General features: G+C 37.0%; 1 protein-coding gene across 3 annotated transcripts in view; it reads left to right on the forward strand.

Moving 5' to 3' along the window:
• psmd1 (proteasome 26S subunit, non-ATPase 1) overlaps positions 1-24,389 on the forward strand; it is a 238,805-nt gene that overhangs the window by 46,252 nt on the left and 168,164 nt on the right. For all 3 annotated transcript variants that reach the window (XM_051923647.1, XM_051923648.1, XM_051923646.1), the window contains 5 exons: positions 158-301; positions 1,891-2,117; positions 9,453-9,513; positions 18,767-18,892; positions 20,926-21,014. In XM_051923647.1, the coding sequence (XP_051779607.1) occupies positions 158-301; positions 1,891-2,117; positions 9,453-9,513; positions 18,767-18,892; positions 20,926-21,014 (647 nt within the window). The remainder of the gene's footprint in view (positions 1-157; positions 302-1,890; positions 2,118-9,452; positions 9,514-18,766; positions 18,893-20,925; positions 21,015-24,389) is intronic.

Raw genomic sequence — 24,389 nt, forward strand, 5'->3', positions numbered from 1 at the left:
TGGCATTAGTACACCTGCAAGTTGCTTTTGTGTGATCTGATTAAAGTGAAGTGTCTTTTTTTTAAATAATTGTATTTCCATTTATTTAACGATGAACAAGCGAGTTTTTTTTTATTTTTTTTTTTTACTTTATCCTGCTTTTATTTATGTTTTTCAGAATGATGTCAGTGGCTTGCTGGCATATAGCTTAAAGGTGTGCATGTGCCTCATGCAGAATAAACAGTTCAGAAATGAAGTTCTCAGAGTACTGGTCAAACTCTACATGAACCTGGAAAAGCCTGACTTCATCAATGTCTGCCAGGTTTGCTCTGCATGCTTTTCTGCAGTGTAATTATTTTGGATGCATCATTCTTATGAATATGGTACTGTTCTACATTCTTATAGTGCCAAAACCGTTTCTTCGGAAATTATAAAGTTTGCATTTTTCATCGTAACCAAATACTTATTCAGTCTGTCGATCTTCTTTTCTAGTTTAGAAGGTAATATTTAAGGTTTTTTTTTTTATTTGTATCATCTATACAGTACTTGTATTTAAAATACAGCAGGTTTTTGGAAAGCTGAGGAAGATAGTGTTAATTAGTTTCAATACACAGAGTTATATTCAGTTTGACATATTTCTTTTCAGCAGCTCTTCTATTTTTGTACTTAATACATTGGTATTCCATTTAGTTTTTCGTAATTATTAAGTGAGGAATTTCTAATGACTGAATCTAGATGTTTATTAATGACATTGAAGCATACGTTGGTTTTTGCAGCAGTAAACTTAATTAGATTAAGTTAACTGGAAGTCTCCATGCACACTTGGTTTAATTTTGTTAGTTCTACTTTCTGTATTCATGCTATACAGAACATATGCCACAGTATTAATTGGAACAGTGTTTTTACTAGTGGAGCTGTATTTACAGGCTCCTTGACATGAAGGGATTTGTGGAAAAATATTCTATTGTGAGTGTTCTAACAAAATACACAATTCAGCAATTGGTTAGGAGAGGGTGTACTGGTAGTTTTCTGAGTAATGCACTGAAACCAAGAAACCCTTATCCTGGGTTGTCCTTAAGTTGATGTTGTGAATACCACAACTGATGGGTATAACAAAGGTCATGTTAGTGTGTACACCATGATTTGTGGGCTACATTTTTTGTGCACCACTTAGCATATTTGTTTGAAAAAAAGAAAAAAAAAAACCTTTTTTGTAAATATCTACTGGTGTTCAGTGTTTTGGACAGACAATATCAAACAGTGCAGACAATGGGAATACTCCTCTGTTTTTCCTAACATTGAAATCTAGTTTAAAAAATACTGAAGCTAGTGTTTTGATATAAGGATTAGCATTACTTGAGTGTAATGGTTTTACAAAAATATTTGTTGCTTCCTTTAAACAGAAGGCTCTATTTTTTTTTTCTTTGCACGTGTTATAATCAAGCAGTCAATTATTTTGCAGTAACTTTTACACTGCAAAACAGCCCAAGGATCATTACAAAGTAACTAGGCTCAAATAAAAAGCAATACAATGTGAAATGGCTAGTAAAAGATAATTGACACCCAGGCTCAATGAGTTGTTATATGTACAAAAATAAATGATCATGTTTATTGAAGGAATAAGTCTTTTTGCATTGGTGGGTAATAGGCTGCTTGTTGGTTGTAGGTGGAAACACCAAAAAGTAAAAAGTGTGATTTAGCCTGTCAGCATTTTACAGTCATTTGAGCCCAGTTAATGGTGATTGTAAGTCAAAAGAGATGGGTCTATCTAAAAATGTGGCAGTACTGGCAATATTTTACCTGTAGTGGACTTAGAAATTGAATACATTTCAGAAGTCAGAAATACTGAAGTATAAAACTCCAGCCAGAAACATGACTTAATTCTTTTTTTTTTTCATAATTACATTGCAGTGTTTAATCTTCCTGGATGATCCCCAGGCTGTAAGCGATATCCTAGAAAAGCTTGTAAAAGAGGACAACCTGCTTATGGCCTATCAGATCTGCTTCGACTTGTATGAAAGTGCCAGCCAACAGTTTCTTTCCTCTGTTATACAAAACCTGCGTACAGTAGGTACCCCAATTCCTGCTGTTCCTGGTTCTACTAACACTGGAACTGTCCCAACAGTTGAGAAAGAGAGGTGGGTAAAGTAATAAAGTGTGATTATATGATTTGTTCTCTTTTGTTATCATGTGCATGTCTTTTATAATTGATTTTTCTTTTATTACGTAAACATACTTTTCGCACTGTCCCATTTGTTTCAGCATTACTATGAAGTATGAAAGCATTGGAAATATTCTTCCCATTATTAAATCCTTTAAAAACTTTCCAGTTTGACTTGTCATGTGCTTTTGTCTTATATTGAAGTGTTTCTGTTACGCAAATATCACTGCTTTATGGCATTAAGAAAAAATATTCTGTGGAAACTCATTTTACAGATTATGTTTAAAGTTTGAACATAAGAAATGTTTTGATGACAATATGCCTTTCAGCCCAATCTAATGCCTCCTATCTTCATTCCCCTAACTTAAAAACAAAAAAAAGTCATAATTTGAAGGTTCCCTGCTGTACCGCTATTATTTACTTCATCTTAGTTCGTTATATGAGAAAGTACTCTCTTGCTGGCATCTAGCATTCTTAAAATATGCGTCATTTTAATTGAACCATCCCTTCAACCCCTTGATCTTTAAGTAAAAGGAATAGAATTAACTCCTTTAATCTTTCTTCATAGGTCACACCACATGGCCCATTTAGTCTTGTAACTTGTATCTGGACTTTTTCTAGCACTTGTTTGTCCTTTTTATGGAATGGAGATGAAAAATTATTATTCATTGTTATGACTAGTGTTCTTGATGTAGTCTTACAAGTGCACTTTATAACTTAAGTGTAGCCTCCCTTTTTACTCAACACAGTATGCTATATAATCCATCAACCAGTTAGCCTATTAGTCACTTTTGTACACCATCTTATTCATCACTGACAAGTCCACAATGACTTCTAGTTCATTTTTATAAGGTGTATAGTCAAGTTTCAGACCACACATTGCAGCCCCCATAACTTAGTTCGATAGAGCCCCTATGGGATGAGTTGAAATGAAGGTTTGCAGTATTATTGAATTAATGAAAAAGTTGAATTTAGATTTGTCTGTTAGGTTAACTAATACCTTTATAATTTCCAGCGAGCATTTGGTGGGCAATTGAAATCAGAATAGTAGGACTAATAAAATGCAGCATTTTTACTAAAGATTTTGGATATTTAAGCTTTGTCATTTATATGATATAAAAAGCAAGATGAGGCTTTTACATATTTATATTGCCGATATGTTGACTGTTCTTGATATTTCGTACCTGTAACTATTAATGAATGAATATTCAGTTAACCTCAGAAAATCAGTAGACTCTAGATGCTGTCAATCTCTGATAAACTTAAAAATTCAATTTAAAATCGAAGCACGTATTTATCTCTAAAACATAAGTAACAATGCTGTCCTCACAAGCCTCATACATCAGAGACTGCTATGACATGATTTACTATTTTTTGTGTAGTGCAATCATTGTGCCTTTTGAGAAAATGAAGACAACAAATGTGCAAAGGGCAATCAAAAGCAGCCAGTATAAAATCAAAATACACAATTTCCTACACCTTTCACTGATTACTGTGTGAAGAAGTTGAGAACTCCCCAAAAGTGGTAGATGTACTGCTTGGATTAAATAAGCTGCAATTTAATAAATCGCCAAGAACATATAACATTTATCCTCAGGTGCGTAAGAAAGTTAGTGAGTGCATATTTAACTCTAATTCTACACACTGGGTATATTCCTAAGGACTGGAGGTTAGCAAATATTCTGTTGTATAAAAATGGTGATTGGGCTGATTTAAGTAGCTATAGGCTGGTAAGCTTAATATGCATCACAGATAAATTAAAATAAGTATTAACAAGAATATCGAGCAGCACATGTGTAAAACCAGAAGTATTGCACTAATATGCTGGAATTCTATGAGGAAGCAACAGAAATGTGTGATCAGAGAGTTGCAAATGACATTATCATCTTAATTTATAGAAGGCTTTTCATAAGTTACCACATGAAAGGTTAGCGATCAAACTAAAAGAAGTGGGAATTCAGGGTGCGCTCTGTAAGTGGGTACACAATTGGTTCCAAAACTGGAAGCAAAGAGTATTATTGGGTTGAAGAGACTTTTTCTTAAAAGTGATGTCCCTCAGGCATCAGTGCTGGGACTGCTGCTCTTTTCAGTATACATAAAACTATCTTAACAAGAATATAATCAATAAGCTGGTTAAGTTATTATGCCAAATCAGGTAATGGGGCAGATGATGTAGAGTCAGCTAATTGCACAGAGAATCTTGGATAGCATACTTGCTTAATAACTAAATAGAAGAGAAATAATAGATATTTTAAAACTATGGCAATGTCCCTCGGGGAATCCTGTGGGGGGTACTCCGAGAGTATGGGATACCGGACCCCCTGATAAGAGCTGTTCGGTCCCTGTACGATCGGTGTCAGAGCTTGGTCTGCATTGCCGGCAGTAAGTCGAACCCGTTTCCAGTGAGAGTTGGACTCCGCCAGGGCTGCCCTTTGTCACCGATTCTGTTCATAACTTTTATGGACAAAATTTCTAGGTGTAGCCAGGGTGTTGAGGGGGTCCGGCTTGGTGGACTCAGGATTGGGTCACTGCTTTTTGCAGATGATGTTGTCCTGTTTGCTTCATCAGGCCGTGATCTTCAGCTCTCTCTGGATCGGTACGCAGCTGAGTGTGAAGCGGCTGGGATGGGAATCAGCACCTCCAAATCCGAGACCATGGTCCTCAGCCGGAAAAGGGTGGAGTGCCCTCTCAGGGTTGGGAGCGAGATCCTGCCCCAAGTGGAGGAGTTCAAGTATCTCTGGGTCTTGTTCACAAGTGAGGGAAGAATGGGGCGTGAGATCAACAGGCGGATCGGTGTGGCGTCCACAGTGATGCGGGCTCTGCATCGGTCTGTCGTGGTGAAAAAGGAGCTGAGCCATAAGGCAAAGCTCTCAATCTACCAGTCGATCTATGTTTCTATCCTCACCTATGGTCATGAGCTATGGGTAGTGACCGAAAGAACGAGATCGCGAATACAAGCGGCTGAAATGAGTTTTCTCCGCAGGGTGTCTGGGCTCTCCCTTAAAGATAGGGTGAGAAGCTCCGTCGTCCGGGAGGGGCTCAGAGTTGAGCCGCTACTCCTCCGCATCAAGAGGAGTCAGATGAGGTGGCTCGGGCATCTGATCAGGATGCCTCCTGGACGCCTCCCAGGTGAGGTGTTCCGGGCACGTCTAACTGGGAGGAGGCCCTGGGGAAGACCCAGGACACGCTGGAGGGACTATGTCTCCCGGCTGGCCTGGGAACGCCTCGGGATTCTCCCGGAAGAGCTAGAAGAAGTGGCCAGGGAGAGGGAAGTCTGGGCATCTCTGCTCAAGCTGCTGCCCCCGCAACCCGACCTCGGATAAGTGGAAGAGGATGGATGGATGGATGGCAATTAACTCTTCAAAGCAGGAGGGTTTGCGAAAATCAAATGAATTTATTTCTAGTGAAATGAATCTTTCATACCAAACTTAAAATTAATTTAGGCCAAAGTTTAGAAAAAGTTTATATAATAAATGAGAAATCCAACTAAAATGCAGTTCTTTTCTATAGTGATGAATCAGTTTCAATTGAACACAGACCAGAATGGAAAATATCTGAAGCATATGGAATTTAGTAATCAACTAATGTATATTATGCTTCATCAAATAAAAAGTGTTTAAATGTAATTTAAACCATTCACCTTTTTTAAACGTTTGTGAGGAATTTTACTGAATTTGATGAGCCATCCACTTCGAACCTTTCCATTTTATTAAAATTGGAAGGTGCCCGAGAGTCACAGAGCATTATCATTTACTTGTACACCTGTATTTTAACTGCTATTTTCATTCAGTAAGATGGAGGTACAAGAAAAGCAAACTACTTGGTCCATATTTGTTTGAAGACAATAAACTCTGTTGTCCATGTTGGCTGACAAAACAATGAAATCCTAGCATTTCCCCACAGTGTTCTGTTCTCGTAAAATTTCAATCTACCAAATCCAAACAGAGAGTGCCTTTGCATTCAGTACACTAACATTGTGTTTCTTCTTAAATTGACCAAATATTGGCCACTTGCAGTCTGGTTTATGATTTTGTGTTATAACCAAAAAGTTGCAATCACTGGTCAGTCCGTTGGTACAACCTTTTTTTCATTATTTAGGCTGACATCACACTGTACAAGTTTTCCAAGATTTTCAGTTGCAGCCTTCGAATAAATAATCTTAATGAAGTCACAGTCCGTTTTAGACAGTTACAGCACATAACTATTTAATGATTGTTGTGTAGTGCGACAACCACAGTGACTCGGACATGACGCTTTGGAATGCTCTTGGACTTAACTATGATTAAAATCAAACGGGTTTAATTTTTATTATAGCAAGTCATGAGTCATAAGGTTGGACTTTCATTTCTGCAAGAGTTGACCCAAAAAGCACCAACTGGATATGCAGTGCCCACAAACCTTGAGGAATATACAGTGTGAAAAACTATTTGCCCCCTTCCTGATTTCTTATTCTTTTGCATGTTTGTCACACAAAATGTTTCTGATCATCAAACACATTTAACCATTAGTCAAATATAACACAAGTAAACACAAAATGCAGTTTTTAAATGATGGTGTTTATTATTCAGGGAGAAAAAAAATCCAAACCTACATGGCCCTGTGTGAAAAAGTAATTGCCCCCTTGTTAAAAAATAACCTAACTGTGGTGTATCACACCTGAGTTCAATTTCCGTTGCCACCCCCAGGCCTGATTACTGCCACACCTGTTTCAATCAAGAAATCACTTAAATAGGAGCTGCCTGACACAGAGAAGTAGACCAAAAGCACCTCAAAAGCTAGACATCATGCCAAGATCCAAAGAAATTCAGGAACAAATGAGAACAGAAGTAATTGAGATCTATCAGTCTGGTAAAGGTTATAAAGCCATTTCTAAAGCTTTGGGACTCCAGCGAACCACAGTGAGAGCCATTATCCACAAATGGCAAAAACATGGAACAGTGGTGAACCTTCCCAGGAGTGGCCGGCCGACCAAAATTACCCCAAGAGCGCAGAGACGACTCATCCGAGAGGTCACAAAAGACCCCAGGACAACGTCTAAAGAACTGCAGGCCTCACTTGCCTCAATTAAGGTCAGTGTTCACGACTCCACCATAAGAAAGAGACTGGGCAAAAATGGCCTGCATGGCAGATTTCCAAGACGCAAACCACTGTTAAGCAAAAAGAACATTAGGGCTCGTCTCAATTTTGCTAAGAAACATCTCAATGATTGCCAAGACTTTTGGGAAAATACCTTGTGGACTGATGAGTCAAAAGTTGAACTTTTTGGAAGGCAAATGTCCCGTTACATCTGGCGTTAAAGGAACACAGCATTTCAGAAAAAGAACATCATACCAACAGTAAAATATGGTGGTGGTAGTGTGATGGCCTGGGGTTGTTTTGCTGCTTCAGGACCTGGAAGGCTTGCTGTGATAGATGGAACTATGAATTCTACTGTCTACCAAAAAATCCTGAAGGAGAATGTCCGGCCATCTGTTCGTCAACTCAAGCTGAAGCGATCTTGGGTGCTGCAACAGGACAATGACCCAAAACACACCGGCAAATCCACCTCTGAATGGCTGAAGAAAAACAAAATGAAGACTTTGGAGTGGCCTAGTCAAAGTCCTGACCTGAATCCAATTGAGATGCTATGGCATGACCTTAAAAAGGCGGTTCATGCTAGAAAACCCTCAAATAAAGCTGAATTACAACAATTTTGCAAAGATGAGTGGGCCAAAATTCCTCCAGAGCGCTGTAAAAGACTCATTGCAAGTTATCGCAAACGCTTGATTGCAGTTATTGCTGCTAAGGGTGGCCCAACCAGTTATTAGGTTCAGGGGGCAATTACTTTTTCACACAGGGCCATGTAGGTTTGGATTTTTTTTTCTCCCTAAATAATAAAAACCACCATTTACAAACTGCATTTTGTGTTTACTTGTGTTATATTTGACTGATGGTTAAATGTGTTTGATGATCAGAAACATTTTGTGTGACAAACATGCAAAAGAATAAGAAATCAGGAAGGGGGCAAATAGTTTTTCACACCACTGTAGATTTGAAATGGCAAGAGAAGCTGTTTTAACTTTGAAACTAACACTGATGTTTGTATGATGCTTTGTGTTTTTCATGACCACAACAGAGTGGAATGGAGTAGCCACAATTGTGGCTGTTTTCAGTGTCCTCTTCATTTATCTGCTGCCAAATTAAGGTGATGTGATAATACTTTTGTATACAAAACAAGATATGGAACCATAATGAAAATACATGAAGGAATTATGTAATCCGTTTCCACCTATGATTTCTAGCCCTATCATTTTACACCCTCAGAGACAACAAAATGCAGTGTTTATAGTAATTAAATTGTAAGCTGTATGAATAGAAGTAGTGTTAAGTTCCGTACTTTCATGCAAGCTTTAATTGAAGGGGTCCTGTAAAGGGAGCTTTCTTGTACTGTTGAAAACTAACAGTCCAAGCAGTATTTTTATTAGTGTCATAAAAGAGTATGATAAAACTAAAACCTATACATAATCTAACAGGGTAGCTTCTATAGTTTTATTAGTTTGACATTTTATCAGTATTATTATTTACCACTTTTCAGCTGAAACAGTTAAATTGGCGCTTTGGATTATTTTGTGAATCATTTGCCTTTAAAAATGTATAGAGTTATTTGGAAAAACTACTTGATTTTATAGCATTAAATGTACTGGTTTGTGTGATCATGTACATTCAGTTTGTTTTTTTATTACTTTAAGTTCTGTAGAGACCACAGCACCTGTTACTAAGTTATTATTATTGCAACAGAGTCTCTCAGTGCATATTTAGATTTCTTATCTTGTGGGATGAATTTTCCATTCCGACATCAACCCTCAAAGTTTGCAGTTCCACAAAGACATTTTAGAATTATTTTAATTCCAATCATTAAAAAATAAGTACAAGCCCATCTCCTTGGTAGGAAGAGATAATTATGTGCCATATTGAAAGTATTAAATCTACTCTTCCCTTTTAATACCTGAGACTGCTGATAATACATGTTGACAATAATGGTATTCAAAATACAGCCGTCTTTTTTGGTAGCTGTGGATAATTTTGCATAATATATTATGTACCCTAGCTCCTGAAACATCTTTTAAAATTTAAGAGCTTTGGTAAAACTGCAACCCATAAGACTATGGCTCAAATACCTGTTTTAATCTGGTACTGCAAATCTTATAAATTCACTGTGCTAACCATAATTGTTTTCCAGGTTTTTTCAATAACTATGGCCCTCCTGAAAGTTGTATCACTAAGTGTAACTGCTGTAAAATTCTTGTTTTTTTTCCCTCATTTTCTCTTATAGTGAGGCAATGGAAACAGAGGAAAAGCCTTCTGGCTCTCCAGCAAGAAAACCTGTGGAAGTGGTAAGCAAGTAGTGATAAATTAAGTTATCTTTTATATAAGCATATTGAATACACTTTATTAAACAAACACAGCCAAAAGTATTATCACAGTTCTCCATGAAGTGCGTTGAAACTGACAAAGTAATTGGCATCTACCAATCTTTATTTCATATTCTGTAGAACAGACACTTTGCTTCTGATTTAGGACTTAACATTATGTAAAAGAATAAAATGTGCAATTGGCATGGGTAGAATTATTGGGACCCCTTAAAAGTTAAAAGATATAATTGGATTGTAGTGATAACTCAAACAAAGTAATCTAAATGGTACGAGTCCGTCTATTAACTGAACCAAGTTACTCACTCAGCTTTGTTGAGTCATTGTGTGCATATTACTGAATATGGGCAAGAGAAGGAAAAGTAAAGAGTTGTCTGTGGAGGAAAGAAAGAAGGTAATAACCAAGCATTGTCAAGGTAAAGGCTACAAGGCAATCTCCAGAGAGCTTCATGTTCTTCTGACCATGGTAGCTAATATTATCAAAGTTTAACCTCCATTTAACTGTAGCCACCTACCTGGACATTGCACTAAGAGGAAAATTGACTCCAGATTGAACAGAAGGATAGTTTGAATGGTTGGAGAAAGAACTAAATAAAGCATCAACACAAAATCATAGTGTCCTTCAAGATCAAGGCACTACAGTTTTAAGTCATTCATCTGTTTCTCTGATTGAAAATAGGCTACATGGTAGAAAACCCAGGAAGACTCCACTTTTTAAAGACTGGACTGGTGTTTACTAAAATACATTTTGGCAAGCCACAGTCGTCCTTGTAGAATATCAATTGGACAAATGAAACTGATTTAGAGCTTTATGATAAGTCACAGCAGCTGTGTGCACATAAGAAAAAAAATCCCTATTGTGAAATATGGAGGAGCCCCATTAATGTAATGGGGTTGCTGTGCTGCCTCTGGCACCAGGTGTTTTGAGTCCATGCATCAAGGAATTCTGGATCGAAACATACTGCCTAGTACCAGAAAGCTCTGTTTCAGTAGCAGGTCATGGATCCTCCAGGTGCATAATGACCCAAAACATACATACTATATATAATCACCCAAGAATCACTGAAAAAGAAACTTTGGAATGGTCTTTGACCTGCTATGAGCCCAGATCTGTATCCAATTGCATATCTTTGGAAATAGCTAAAACTTTCAATTGGGAGAAGGAACCCATCCAACCTAAAAGGACTGGAGCAGTTTGCTCAAGAAGAGTGGGCTAGTTTGCCAATTGGGAGGCGTAGAAGTCTCATTGAGAGGTTCAGTAAATGTTTGATTGCAGTTATTGTCTGAAAAGGATGTGCTAAAAATAGGGCTGGGCGGTATACCGGTTCATACTGAAAACCGTTTTTTATTTTTTTTATTATATGGATTTTTCTTATACCGCAACACTGGTTTAAATTGCCTAAACGACGTTCGGAACGTGGCGCAGCGGGAAACTGTTCAAGTGGGGACCTTTTTCACTGCTACACCGCTAAACACAGATTTGTTGCACTAGGGCTCTTTTTTACTGCTACACCACCAAATAGTGGGCGGTAGCATAGGTATGCCGCGCGGTGAAAATGGACAGAGAGCCGAAAAAAAGCAGTCACGTCTGTCGCCTGGAGATGCTTTAGTTTTAAAAGGTCAGATGTGTAAATACTGTTTCTATACTACTGGATAATACTGCAAGCCAAGTTGTACTTGTTTTATTTGTTTTCAATACAGTGTAATGTACCTGGGTACTGTGTAATAGTGTGACGACATTTTGACTTTATTCTCGACATTTCCACTTTAATCTTGGCGCTTATGATGAGAATAAAGTCGACATGTTGACTTTATTCTCGTAATTTGTCATTAAAGTAGAACATCGTAAACTAAACTTCATCATAAAATGAATATTTAATTTACTAGATTTTCTCAAACCCCGTCATAAGTTATATAGCACATTAAATGCTTTGTATTAAGTGATTCGTTCAGAGATGGGCGCAACTCTGAATGGATGGCATAATTAAACATGTATAATGAAGATATTTTTAAAGTTCTGAACACTCCGTGGGCTAAGTTTATAACTAGTTTTAATTTCACAAAGACGTTTATCGTTTGGTGATTGGTTATGTGGTGAAAGAAAAAGTAAGGATAGGAACTGGGGTTTTGGTAGCCTACGTCAGATAGAGACAGCATGCATGCAATAAAGATAGGCCGCTCAGAAGAACATGCATTGAATTCTGTGTTCGTGTCTCCGACCAGCAGATCACAAACCCAACATTTACACAATATTTAAGTTAAACCTGTGCGATAGCTATTCATACATACAGTTTTTTGGAGCCTCGTCACACCTGCCATAAAGTTCTTTACACTGAACATATACCTGGGGACCCCTTACTGCGAGGGAGCAGCACTACCGCCTCACTACCGTGCATGTGTAATACCTGCTTTAATGCATTTCATCATGAAAATGATATCAAGTATTATCTTAGCATTCTAAATTTTCAGAAAGCAGGAATATCATGAAGTGAATGGATTCTGTATGGTGATCACTGTCTTCTCTTAGTGCGGAGGAAGTCAGTTTAAGAAGCGTAGTGATTAACCACTGGGTCGGGGAACGTAACACAAAGCATTTAATGTGCTGCATTAATTTATGACAGGGTAAATTAAGTAATTGATTAAACATTGATTTTAGGAAGATGTTTAGTTTACGACATTCTACTTTAATTATGAAGTAAACTATGAGAATAAAGTGGAAATGTTGACTTTGTTCTCGACATATAGTTTGTTTTTTTCTTCCCAGTATAGCTTAGCTTGAAGAAAGGTCCATATTAATGCAGTTTGCCTAAATGATGGTTCAGCTGGTAAAGATGTCATCACCAAGTTGCACTTGTTGTATTTTATTTTAATTTGGTGAATACTGTGTAATGCACCTGGGCTTGAAGTCTTGAAGTAATAGTGCAACTATCAGTAATAATACTATTATTTATTTTATTGTTATTATTTATTAGTTTAAATATTATGCCGTTTAATGATGATAAAGTTGTTTAAAAAGTCACTTTAACATGTCAGTGGACAGAGATTGTTAACATTAACAGAAAGTGAAGTTGGTTTACAAAAAATATTTACTATTTATTCCTTTTCTAAGACATATTCGGTGCAATACAATTTTTGACAAGCACTTCTGGATATTTTACTAAGTCTAAATACCTCTTTGTATGGTTGAAAATATGTTGTCAAAATTAGTTTGTTTTTGCAAAATTTGTTCAATAAAAAGGTTCTATATTTTGACTCCATCTGTCATTCAATGTGATACCTTCTCCATTAGTGCCACCCCCTTGACAACTATCACTTTATGGGGCAATGCAAAACTGTATTAATACTTGTGTGCACATTAAAATGTTTTTTTTTTTTTGTACAATGTACAATACTGTTGACAGTGGAATAGGTTATTCTTAGCCAGTAATTGCAGTGGAAAATGTGGTTAACATCCACTCATGCATGGGGAAAAAAATACTGTCGAATACCGTGAAACCGGGATAATTTAGAAAAATACCGTGATATAGAATTTTGGTCATACGGCCCACCCCTAGCTAAAAAAATAAGGTTAGGGGTTCCAATAATTTTGTCCATGCCATTTTGTTCGTTTTGTGTTTTTTAAACGAATATGTTCACACCTAAATAAAAGTGTATATTCTGTTGAACATGAAATGAATGACTATTACTTGTGTCAGTTTCAACCTGTCAGTGTCAGTTTCATGGAAAATTGTGATTTGTTTTTAAACAGTGGAAGTATATTAATATTTTTGGCTGCATCGTATTCATTAATAAAGTATTATAGTGATGGTAGAAAGGTGTCGGATATATTCCAGTAATCAAAACTTATTATGAATGCTTCTAATCTTTATTTTACATACTATAAGAACAAGTTGATGATATAAGAATAGTTAAAAGGCACAGCTATCCAAGATGGGGGACATGTTGAAAGTCCTTAGAAGTTGAATCCTTTATAGGTAGCATTTTACTTTTAAAGCTTAATGTTATTGTATTTTTTGTCATTCATAACTATATAAAAAGCAGGCAATCTATTTAATAAATCCATTTGGTATTCATCACCATGACAGAAGCCTGTGAATGTTGTTTGATTATTGGGAGAGGTAAATTTATTTCTTCAGAATCATGTTATACAGTGGGGCAAAAAAGTATTTAGTCAGCCACCAATTGTGCAAGTTCTCCCACTTAAAAAGATGAGAGAGGCCGGTAATTTTCATCATAGGTATACCTCAACTATGAGAGACAAAATGAGAAAAAAAATCCAGAAAATCACATTGTCTGATTTTTGAAGAATTTATTTGCAAATTATGGTGGAAAAAAAGTATTTGGTCAATAACAAAAGTTCATCTCAATACTTTGTTATATACCCTTTGTTGGCAATGACAGAGGTCAAAACGTTTTCTGTAAGTCTTCACAAGGTTTTCACACACTGTTGCTGGTATTTTGGCCCATTCCTCCATGCAGATGTCCTTTAGAGCAGTGATGTTTTGGGGCTGTCGCTGGGCAACACGGACTTTCAACTCCCTCCAAAGATTTTCTATGGGGTTGAGATCTGGAGACTGGCTAGGCCACTCCAGGACCTTGAAATGCTTCTTACGAAGCCACTCCTTTGTTACCTGGGCGGTGTGTTTGGGATCATTGTCATGCTGAAAGACCCAGCCACGTTTCATCTTCAATGCCCTTGCTGATGGAAGGAGGTTTTCACTCAAAATCTGACGATACATGGCCCCATTCATTCTTTCCTTTACACGGATCAGTCGTCCTGGTCCCTTTGCAAAAAAACAGCCCCAAAGCATGATGTTTCCACCCCCATGCTTTAACAGTAGGTATGGTGTTCTTTGGATGCAACTCATTCTTTCTCCTCCAAGCACGACGAGTAGAGTTTTTTTATCTGACCATATGACATTCTCCCAGTCCTCTTCTGGATCATCCAAATGCTCTCTAGCAAACTTCAGACGGGCCTGCACATGTACTGGCTTAAGCAGGGGGACATGTCTGGCACTGCAGGATTTGAGTCCCTGGCGGCGTAGTGTGTTACTGATGGTAGCCTTTGTTACTTTGGTCCCAGCTCTCTGCAGGTCATTCACTAGGTCCCCCCGTGTGGTTCTGGGATTTTTGCTCACCGTTCTTGTGATCATTTTGACCCCACGGGGTGAGATCTTGCGTGGAGCCCCAGATTGAGGGAGATTATCAGTGGTCTTGTATGTCTTCCATTTTCTAATAATTGCTCCCACAGTTGATTTCTTCACACCAAGCTGCTTACCTGTTGCAGATTCAGTCTTCCCAGCCTGGTGCAGGTCTACAATTTTGTTTCTGGTGTCCTTTGACAGCTCTTTGGTCTTGGCCATAGTGGAGTTTGGAGTGTGACTGTTTGAGGTTGTGGACAGGTGTCTTTTATATTGATAACGAGTTCAAACAGGTGCCATTAATACAGGTAACGAGTGGAGGACAGAGGAGCCTCTTACAGAAGAAGTTACAGGTCTGTGAGAGCCAGAAATCTTGCTTGTTTGTAGGTGACCAAATACTTATTTTCCACCATAATTTGCAAATAAATTCTTTAAAAATCAGACAATGTGATTCTTCTGGATTTTTTTCTCTCATTTTGTCTCTCATAGTTAAGGTATACCTATGATGAAAATTACCGGCCTCTCTCATCTTTTTAAGTGGGAGAACTTGCAAAATTGGTGGCTGACTAAATACTTTTTTGCCCCACTGTATATTGGTTTGCCACATGAAATTGCACTCTAAAGTAAAGCATATTTTGCAACTATTAAAAAAATAACTAGCACATTCTTGTAGCTAATGGGTGATGTAGTCCCACTATGAAGAGAAGCCTTAAAACTTATTGAATACATCCACTTTAAAGTACCAAAGGTTTCTATTTAAGACAACTTGCCTTCAACATTTCTAAGGCATTCTCTTGTCAACAAAATGAAACTGGAAGTAATGCATTGTTTGTACTGTTTTCCTTTTCTTAAGGAATAGATACTGTATGTTGCAGAGACCATAGTGGATAGACCTTTGTTGTAGGTAAATTTGCTCTTGAGTCTGTCAGTGGATGTATGTGTTCACCCTGAGATGTACTGGGGCCCTGTCTGAGGATTGTCCCTGCCATGCGTATGGTGATTGGTGGAATAGGCTCTAGCTGCCTTGGGCTCCTGCCATGGATTAGCAGGTTAGGAAGATGGGTAGATGGATGGATTATTATTAATAATGATTATTATTAATAATAATAACAATAATTTCATTGTAAGGCTCAGTGGCAGCAATGCTGTCTTGTCTTACTGAAAGAGACTGGGGGTATGTGTCCCGGTTGTTCTCTGCATGGAGTTTGAATGTTCTACCCATGTGCTCCCCTGCTATGGACTGGTACCTTGTCTAGGTATTGTTCCTGCCTTATGTCCAAAACTTGCAAGGTTCTAGCTACTTCACAACCATGCCCTGAATAAGCAGGTTAGGAAGATGAATGGATGGGTGAATGCCTATAATGTCTGTTTAGTTCTTGTGACTTGATGCATGCACATACATATGATAAATATTTTCTGTCACTGAAGCACATGCATGCAGTAGCGATCCAGCGGTAGCAGACAACATTTTTGTTAAATAACAAAATAACCTTCCGTATAGTGAAAGAATATAACCATAACTGTGAGGTTTTTTTTTTATTATTATTTGCCGGTTTTCAACAGAACAGAGAGTTCCATGGGCATCAGAGCATTATAATTCAGTGTTAGTAATGGCGCTTGACAATGACTTTCTGAGGTGAATCCATGCCCTTGACCCTGAAAGGTGCCCACAGGTTACGATAAGTGGCAAAGTGAAGCACACAGCCAGTCTCCATTTATAATGGCTGATTCTCATAACAATTTTTTCCTTATTGCTTTTTTTCATTTTTGTTTTTTAAACAATATGAATACACTCTTTTGCAATACACCTATGTATATAATCTCAACACACTGATCAGTGACATTCTTGGCTTGAAAAATAAACATGTACAGTAAGGATTTTCTCCACAATGGCTCCCTGGTACCCATTAGCTTTATTATAAAACAGAAAGGCATGCTAGTTATTTTTTAAAATTTACAAATATGTTTCACTTCAAAATGCAGTTTAATGTGGTAAATTAATATATACCATGATTGTTGAGAAATAACTTCAAATTAAGAAATATAGAGCTTATCTTTTAACAAACTTGAGACCAGTTGTAAGTGTGATAAAATTTTTTGGTAGGTGAAGGAAGTATTTCTTGCCTTCTTGCATTCAAAAGGCAAAGAAAAACGCACAAGCCATAAATGAACTTTCTGAAAACTGGTTGGATATTGGAATCAGCGAATCTTTAAATCTACAGTTAGGCATTGTGTCATCCAGAGAGGTTATTTTAAAAGTTTCCTTGGGGGAAGGAGATGCTTTATTGAGGGCAGCCAACCAATATAGTGCATAGAAGTTAGTAAAAGAATGGTACATTTGGTGAAATAAGTGTTATACATGTCAACATTTTTTTCAGTAAATATATTTCCAATGAGTAAAAGATTGGTACAGTGGGTGAAATAAGTGTTACACATGTCAACATTTTTTTCAGTAAATATATTTCCAATGAATTCACATGAAGTTCTCACAAAACATTGGTATTAACTGAAGAAATCCACAAAAATAAAGAATTCACAACATTAAAAACTGTAAATAAAGGTGTGTGTAGTATAGTGGACTGACACAGAGAAAAAATATTGAACACGCTAAGAGAGAGCAGTACACTAAGGCAAGTAACCAGCTGAAATCCTTAGTTATAAAATAATTCAACCTTCTATCTGTGCAAATTGATATCAGCTGGGCTAGTACATATTAATGGGCTACAAAAAAGTGTTTTGTAACCAAGGTGTCACAAAAGAACCATCTCATGATGGATGAAAGCAAAGAGCTTTCAAAACTTCTGAATCTTCCAGTAAGCACCATTTGGGCTATTATTTGCAAATAGATGGAACATCACACCACCATCAACCGGGCATACTCAGGAGCTACTTTCAAGATTTCTGACCAAGGAGTCAGAAGGTTAGCCAGAAGAGTAGCCCAAGAGCCAAGGACCACTCACATACACAGGTATAATTGTTACATAGAAAAACAATAGGCAGTGCCTTCCACTGGCATGGCCTCTGAGCACGCTAACCCTGCAAGACTACATTACTGAAGAAAAGGTATGTTGAAGCTTGTTTAAAGTTTTCTACATAATGTTTGGATATGCCTATGAAATACTGGGAGAATGTAGTCGGTTCAGAGAAGACTAAAATTGAACTTTTTGGCTGTCATACTACACACCATATTTGGAGGAGAAATGGCACTGCACATCATTTGAAAAACACTATAAACAGTGTTTTAGAGGTAGAAGCATTATGGTGTGGGGAGGTTTCTCATCTCATGGTACTGGCAGACTTCATGTAATTGAAGAAACAATGAATGGGACCATGTACTGAGAGATTCTTGAAATGAATCTTCTGCCATCCACCAGTATAATGAGAATGAGATGTGGGTGGACCTTTTAGCAGGACAACGATCTAAAACATACGGCAAAGGAAACTCTCAATTGGTTTCATAGAAAGTGAATCCAGTTGTTAGAATGGCCCAGTCAATCACCCGACTTAAATCCAATTGAACATTTGAGTTCAAAAGAGGCCAACCCTAACCCACAAATACCCCCCCCCCCCCACACACACACACACACACACAGAATCTTCAAGAATTAGAGACAGTCATTTTAGAAGAATGTGCCAAAAGTATCTTGAAGTTGTTATTACAAACAAAGGCTTCTCTAATTATTAAATTAGCATGTTCAATACTTTTTAACTGTTTCATTCCACATTATTACACATACCATTATTTATGGCCTTTAATGTTGTGAATTTGTTATACTTGTGTATTTCCTGAGCTAATACCAATGTCTGATGAGAATTTCATGTGAACAGCCTGATTGGAAATATATTTACTGAAAAAAATGTTGACATGTTCAACGCTTCTTTCCCCACACTGTATTTCAACAGGTCCTATAAGTTGAAAATAGAATTGTTGAAACAGTTTGGCACTACTGCTATTTATTTGGTGTCTAAATTAGATCAACATTTGTTGTACTGCTTTAAAGTATCACGAGTGTGGTTCATTAAGATTTGAGCTTTTTTTTCCTTTTTGAGTGCCTGTTTTTCTTTTATTGGTGAAGGAGGAGCCTAAAGACCAGAACTCCAAAATGATTAAAATACTCAGTGGAGAAATGGCTATTGAGTTGCATCTTCAATTCCTCATCAGAAACAACAACACAGACTTAATGATTCTAAAAAACACAAAGGTAGGGGTCATACTCATTTTTCTAAATTCCTGCTTTAAGGATTCTCTGTATCTTTCAGTATGTTCAAATTATTCAATCAAGACCACAACATGTATTTTATAGCAAACAACTTTTAGTTTTTATATTTAGTATCTGACACACCAAATATTATAGTCCTCAAATATCAATTTTTGATGATCATGCTTACAAAAGTGATTATTTATGCAAATTAGTTTTTGTAGTTAGCATTTAAATAGATTCTTGCTCTGTTATTGAATATTTTAGTAAGTTTAAATAAAAAAATAAGCTGCTGTTATTTTGCACATAAAGAAAGTGTTATTTTAAACAGGTAAGTAAGATAGACAAGCATGATTAATGACAATATTAAGGCCATATTCTTCAAATATGTTATTTTTTTAAAAAAGTTAGCAACATTTTTGAATTCTAAGAAGTAATTTATAAAGGTCATTAGTGACCGTAAACCCCAAAGCACTCTTTTTTTATTTTTGCGGTTCCCTTGTAACATTCTAAAGCTGTCTAACCCTTCTTTTACAAGTCTATTGAGATGCTTACCTACAGTATATGCTGTTTAAACTTTGCCATGAAATAACATATAGAGGCATAGTATTGTGATTACAGTAATCCCTCGCTACTTCGTGGTTCACTTTTCGCGGATTCACGACTTCGCGGGTTTTTAAATACAAGTGATTGCCTGCCTATCGCGGAAGTTATGTTCCAGACCCATCAGCAACAGGAGAAAATCTGCGATATAGAAAGACCATATAAATAAACATTTTTATAGTTTAAGCCTTAAAATATCCATCCCACATGCTTTAAACACATGTAAACTTATAAAACACACTTTGTTAACACATATGATATGTGGATGTAGGGCTAAGGATATGAGTAACATCTCACTATTATAAAACATTTTAACTTCACGCAAGACAAGACAGTGAGACAGGAAAATTGGTGATGTACAGGTTTTTAAATTATTGACACGCAGAGCGACAAGCAGCACAAAGCCAGCACAAAGTCCACTTCTCCTTAGCGTTCATTCAGCTCCCCACCCCCTTGACAATGCGAAGTGGCAGGAGCGTACTGCGCATACGGGGAGGGGGGTTTGAGCGAACGTGCGTTCAGCCCTCAAACCCCCCCCCACTCCTCCTCATCCTTCCGAACGCGCAGAGCGACAAGCAGGCATTTTGGCAGAAGCAGCACAAAGTCCATTTCTGCTCAGCGTGAGTTCAGCTGCCCCCCTTCACAAAGCGAGTGCAGACACATTGACGTCTGATCGCTGCGTGCAGTGTTTAAGAATGCAGAAAGTGTTTAAGAGCATAGGAAGTGTTTATAAGAGTGTGGGAAAGGTTAACAAGAGAGTGAGAAAGGTTTATAAGAGTGTGGAAAGGGTTTATAAAGCCTTAAAATATGTATAAATAATAAAATAAATATAGGTCGCTACTTCGCGGATTTTCACCTATTGCGGGGGGCTCTGGAACGTAACCCCCGCGATAGGTGAGGGATTACTGTAAACACCTTACAAAAATACTTCTGTAAGAGCTATTTACTGAATCTCATTTTGTCTGTTTTGTTTTAGATATCTACATCAGAAAAATACATAATTTTTGCTTTTATTCAGTGTTGTTCAATTCCATGCTGTAAATGTCAAAATATCATTACTGAACTGTTGTTGAGTAATAAGAAATTATTAGAAAAAAGATTACTCTTTATTATGTAATTAACAAATAAGGACACTATTTAGAGTATTTAATTTCCTTGTAGGTCAAAGCCATTTTAAAATATTCAATTGCAAATCTAGACAATGTAGATGTTAGTAAGACTTCATTGATCAGAAATAGTTTCATCATGTTCAGCTGCATTTTTCATTTATGCTGATCTTTAGTTAATAAATTAGGCCATTTCTTGAATTTTATTACATACCAGAAAACAGTCTTCAGTGTAGTAGTACTACATTTTTAAGAAGTCTTTTTGAAAGTTTTAGGATTATTACAACTATTTCAGTGCTTTCTTTTTCTTTTAAAATTGACATACAGGATGCAGTAAGGAATTCTGTCTGCCACACAGCAACTGTAATAGCCAACTCATTTATGCACACGGGGACAACCAGTGACCAGTTTCTAAGGTAATGCATTCTTTGAGGTGAACCATTTGTTATATTAAACAACCTTATCTTAATGCATTCATTTCATTGACTTTCATATTTGTGGTTTCATTTAAATATTAATTTTCCTATATATCCTATATTATATATTTCCTATATATAATATATAAATAATACATTTAGAAATTAATTTGTGTGTGTATGTCTTACTATGTGTTGTCTTACTATGTGTTGTCTGTGTAAGGCTTAAAAGATAAGATTGGTAGTTTTCAAGTCAGATATTTCATTACAGTCATTGCATATTAAATTGCCACATAAAATTGTGTTCTAAAGTGAAACATTTTTCATAGAGTTTTAAAATACCTTGTCTGTTCTTGCAGCTTACAATTGGGCTGAAATGTACCAGCGACCATAGGTCAATGAAGAGACTTAAAAAATGACAAATAAGACCACTTTGAAGCAGCAAAGGTTTTTGATTTGAACTTCCTTAAATCCATCCAGTCAATCCATAAATACTTGGGGAGACCATGTAAAACACAGGCAGACCCTGGCATTTTGTGGAAGGAATGTCATCTCTATGGTGTCCCTCTGCCTGTGCCTGTTTGCAATAAACTTAGTAAACTTTAACCTGGTTAAATACAGGCAAATTGGTGTTGCTAATTTGGCCCTACCCTGTGTGTATGTATTCATCAAGCAGTGTACTGCTGCCAATAGTGGTGTTCCTGCCTTGTGCATGATACTTGCTGCCTTAGCGTCCAGCAGCCCCACAACCCTGCCCTGGCTAAATAGGTTAGGAAGGTGGATGAATGGATGCATATAACATTTGTTTAGTTCTTGTCCCTCGATTACATGCTACGTGTTATGTGCCTTATCAATCCAGTAGATACAGGCAGTATCTTTGTAAAAAAAAAAAAAAAAGAAGAAGAAGAAAAAACTCCCTATATTGAAAGAATTTAAGTGATTGTAAGTGTGCCCTTTTCAGTTATTATTGTCTAGTTTACAACAGTACAGCAGCAGTAGTTTTCATCTTATCATTGACATTCAGTAATGGTGCTTAGTGATGACTTTCTAAGGTAAATCCACTGCTCTGGTGCTTAAAGTTTGCCACCTAAGAAGATTAATGGGGTGTATAGCTTTTTAAAATGGATGATTCTCATATCAATGGCTTGCTTATTGCTTTCTTACCTTCTTATAACAACATTAATACACTATTTTGCAATATATGTGTAATTTCAAGACTCAGATCAATAATCAGTAACATTTTTGGTTCAAAAAATGCATCTATTTGACATGTTTTAAGGCTTTTCTTTATAATTGGGCCCTAATACTATTAAGCACAATTACAACATTTAAAAGCTGGCTAGTAATTTTTGAAAAAAATTTGAAATATGCTTCACTTTAGAATGCATTTTCATGTGGCAAGGTGAATGAATACCATGATTATGAAGAAATATCATTGACTTGAAAAATACTGAACCTATTCTTTAACATACCATATTTATTATAGCGGCGTATGAGGAATAAAATTGAGATATCTATTGCCTATACAGTCCAATTATTATAAGCATAAAATCTAATCTTTAGCAATCTTGAGATAGTAAAATAGTAAGCCCAGGGAATGGTGCTAAAAAGTGGCCTTGGATAAGCATAGTAAACCCTAATATGATAAAATCAATAACAATAAACCAAGGGTGTGATGTTAAACTCTCCTTTAGAAGAGTAAAAAAAAAAAATTATTTCTTCGACATATACTGTACATACATATATGCATAAACAAAAAGTGTCCAAGAAGGGAAAAGGATGTATAATTACAGTACCAGTATCACTGCAAGTGGATCAAACAACTGGCAAGATCTTCCTTGTAATGCCATGACAGAATGTGACTCACGATCGTAGTGGTAAAGATGTAATTCTTGTGTTGAATTTCCACTTTCAGTTTGGCAGGGTACAAGAAGCTGTATCTGATCTCAGCTTTCCGTTAGCGCTGTTTAATGTTGTAAAAAGCTGCATGCTTAGCAGCTGTTGAGGGTGAGAAATCTGGGAAAATGCGAATGTGGTTATTTTCAAATATAATCTCTTGTTTCTTTCTGAGAAGTGACATTACATTTTTTTTTTTTTTAAATTGTAATTTCTCGAAGCGCACGTTAAGACTCCTAGGTTTAGAGGTTTTTGATCCCCGTACGTGGTAAGCGGCTGCTATTTCAGCATCAGATTTACAGTCCTCTCCAATTATTATAGAGAATAGCACAGGTATGAATTTTACTGGGCTTGGACTTTCACGATTGTCTGGGAGACCTTCGATTCTAATATTATTCCTTCTGCATCCATCTTCCAGTGCAGCATGTGTCTCCGAGTTTTTTGCATTCAGAATTTGCAGTCGTTGCTTTCTCGTTCACAGTCGATGCCAGATGTTCGGCTGTTTCAATTCGAGTCATGAATGTTTGCTTAACATCTTCCAACTGATAGCCAAGTGCTCTCAGTTTTTCCTCAAACTTTCTGAATGTGTTTCTCAATTTGTAGCGGGACTACATAGTTATAGTGTTGTCAAATGTTAGTACTACGTGCATCTTGTTTCCATCGTCCCATTTGCTGTTTATGTGTGTGTCAGTGAATGCCGTCCCCGTAAAGGGGGACGGATGATGGAAGGAGACCGCAGCCCCAAACCTGGAAAACACCTGTTCACTATGAATCAATTACATCCATCACACGACTATTTAAGCAATCAGGAGGGAATAGCCAAGGGAGAGAGTAGTGGAGAAAGAAGGAGACCATTTTTTCACAGCCACGAATCAACTTACCTGCTATTTTTTCACATCGCTCTTTTACAATAGTTTGTTTTTCATTCCGCCGGACTGTCTTCCATCCCTCATCTGCAGAGACCCCGGGGTCGGATCGTCATCCACCACGCGCCGAGGAATCACGGTGAGGTTGCTCCAATTGCCGGGAAAATCGAACAACTCACTTATCTCTAGTTCAGTCATCCGTCTTCAGGACTGTTTTATAACCGGACTCTTAATTCATGATCAGACATTCCGTATATCATTCATTGTTGTTATTCGTTGTTTGTTATATGTTACAGGAGCAAGGGAGGGTTTGTTGTATTTATATATGGTGGTGTCACGTTATTGCTGAGGTGGAGGGATATTTATATATATTTTTTCTATTTCTTTATTTTGTATATTTCTTGTTATTTCATTTAATAAAATCAATCAGTTTAATTTTACATATCTGCTTTTCTGTTGTGCTTATATTTACACCATCGATTGTGGGGAAAAGTTTCATTTGTTAGAGGTACGGCTTGATATTTAGATTAAACCGCAGTAAATTATCCAGGCCACAGGTCTTGGAGGTGTAGCTGTCGGCTGGGTAAGGGGTTGACCATTACAAATTTTTTCC

Source organism: Erpetoichthys calabaricus, chromosome 2 (assembly GCF_900747795.2).
Source record: "Erpetoichthys calabaricus chromosome 2, fErpCal1.3, whole genome shotgun sequence".
NCBI lineage: Eukaryota > Metazoa > Chordata > Cladistia > Polypteriformes > Polypteridae > Erpetoichthys > Erpetoichthys calabaricus.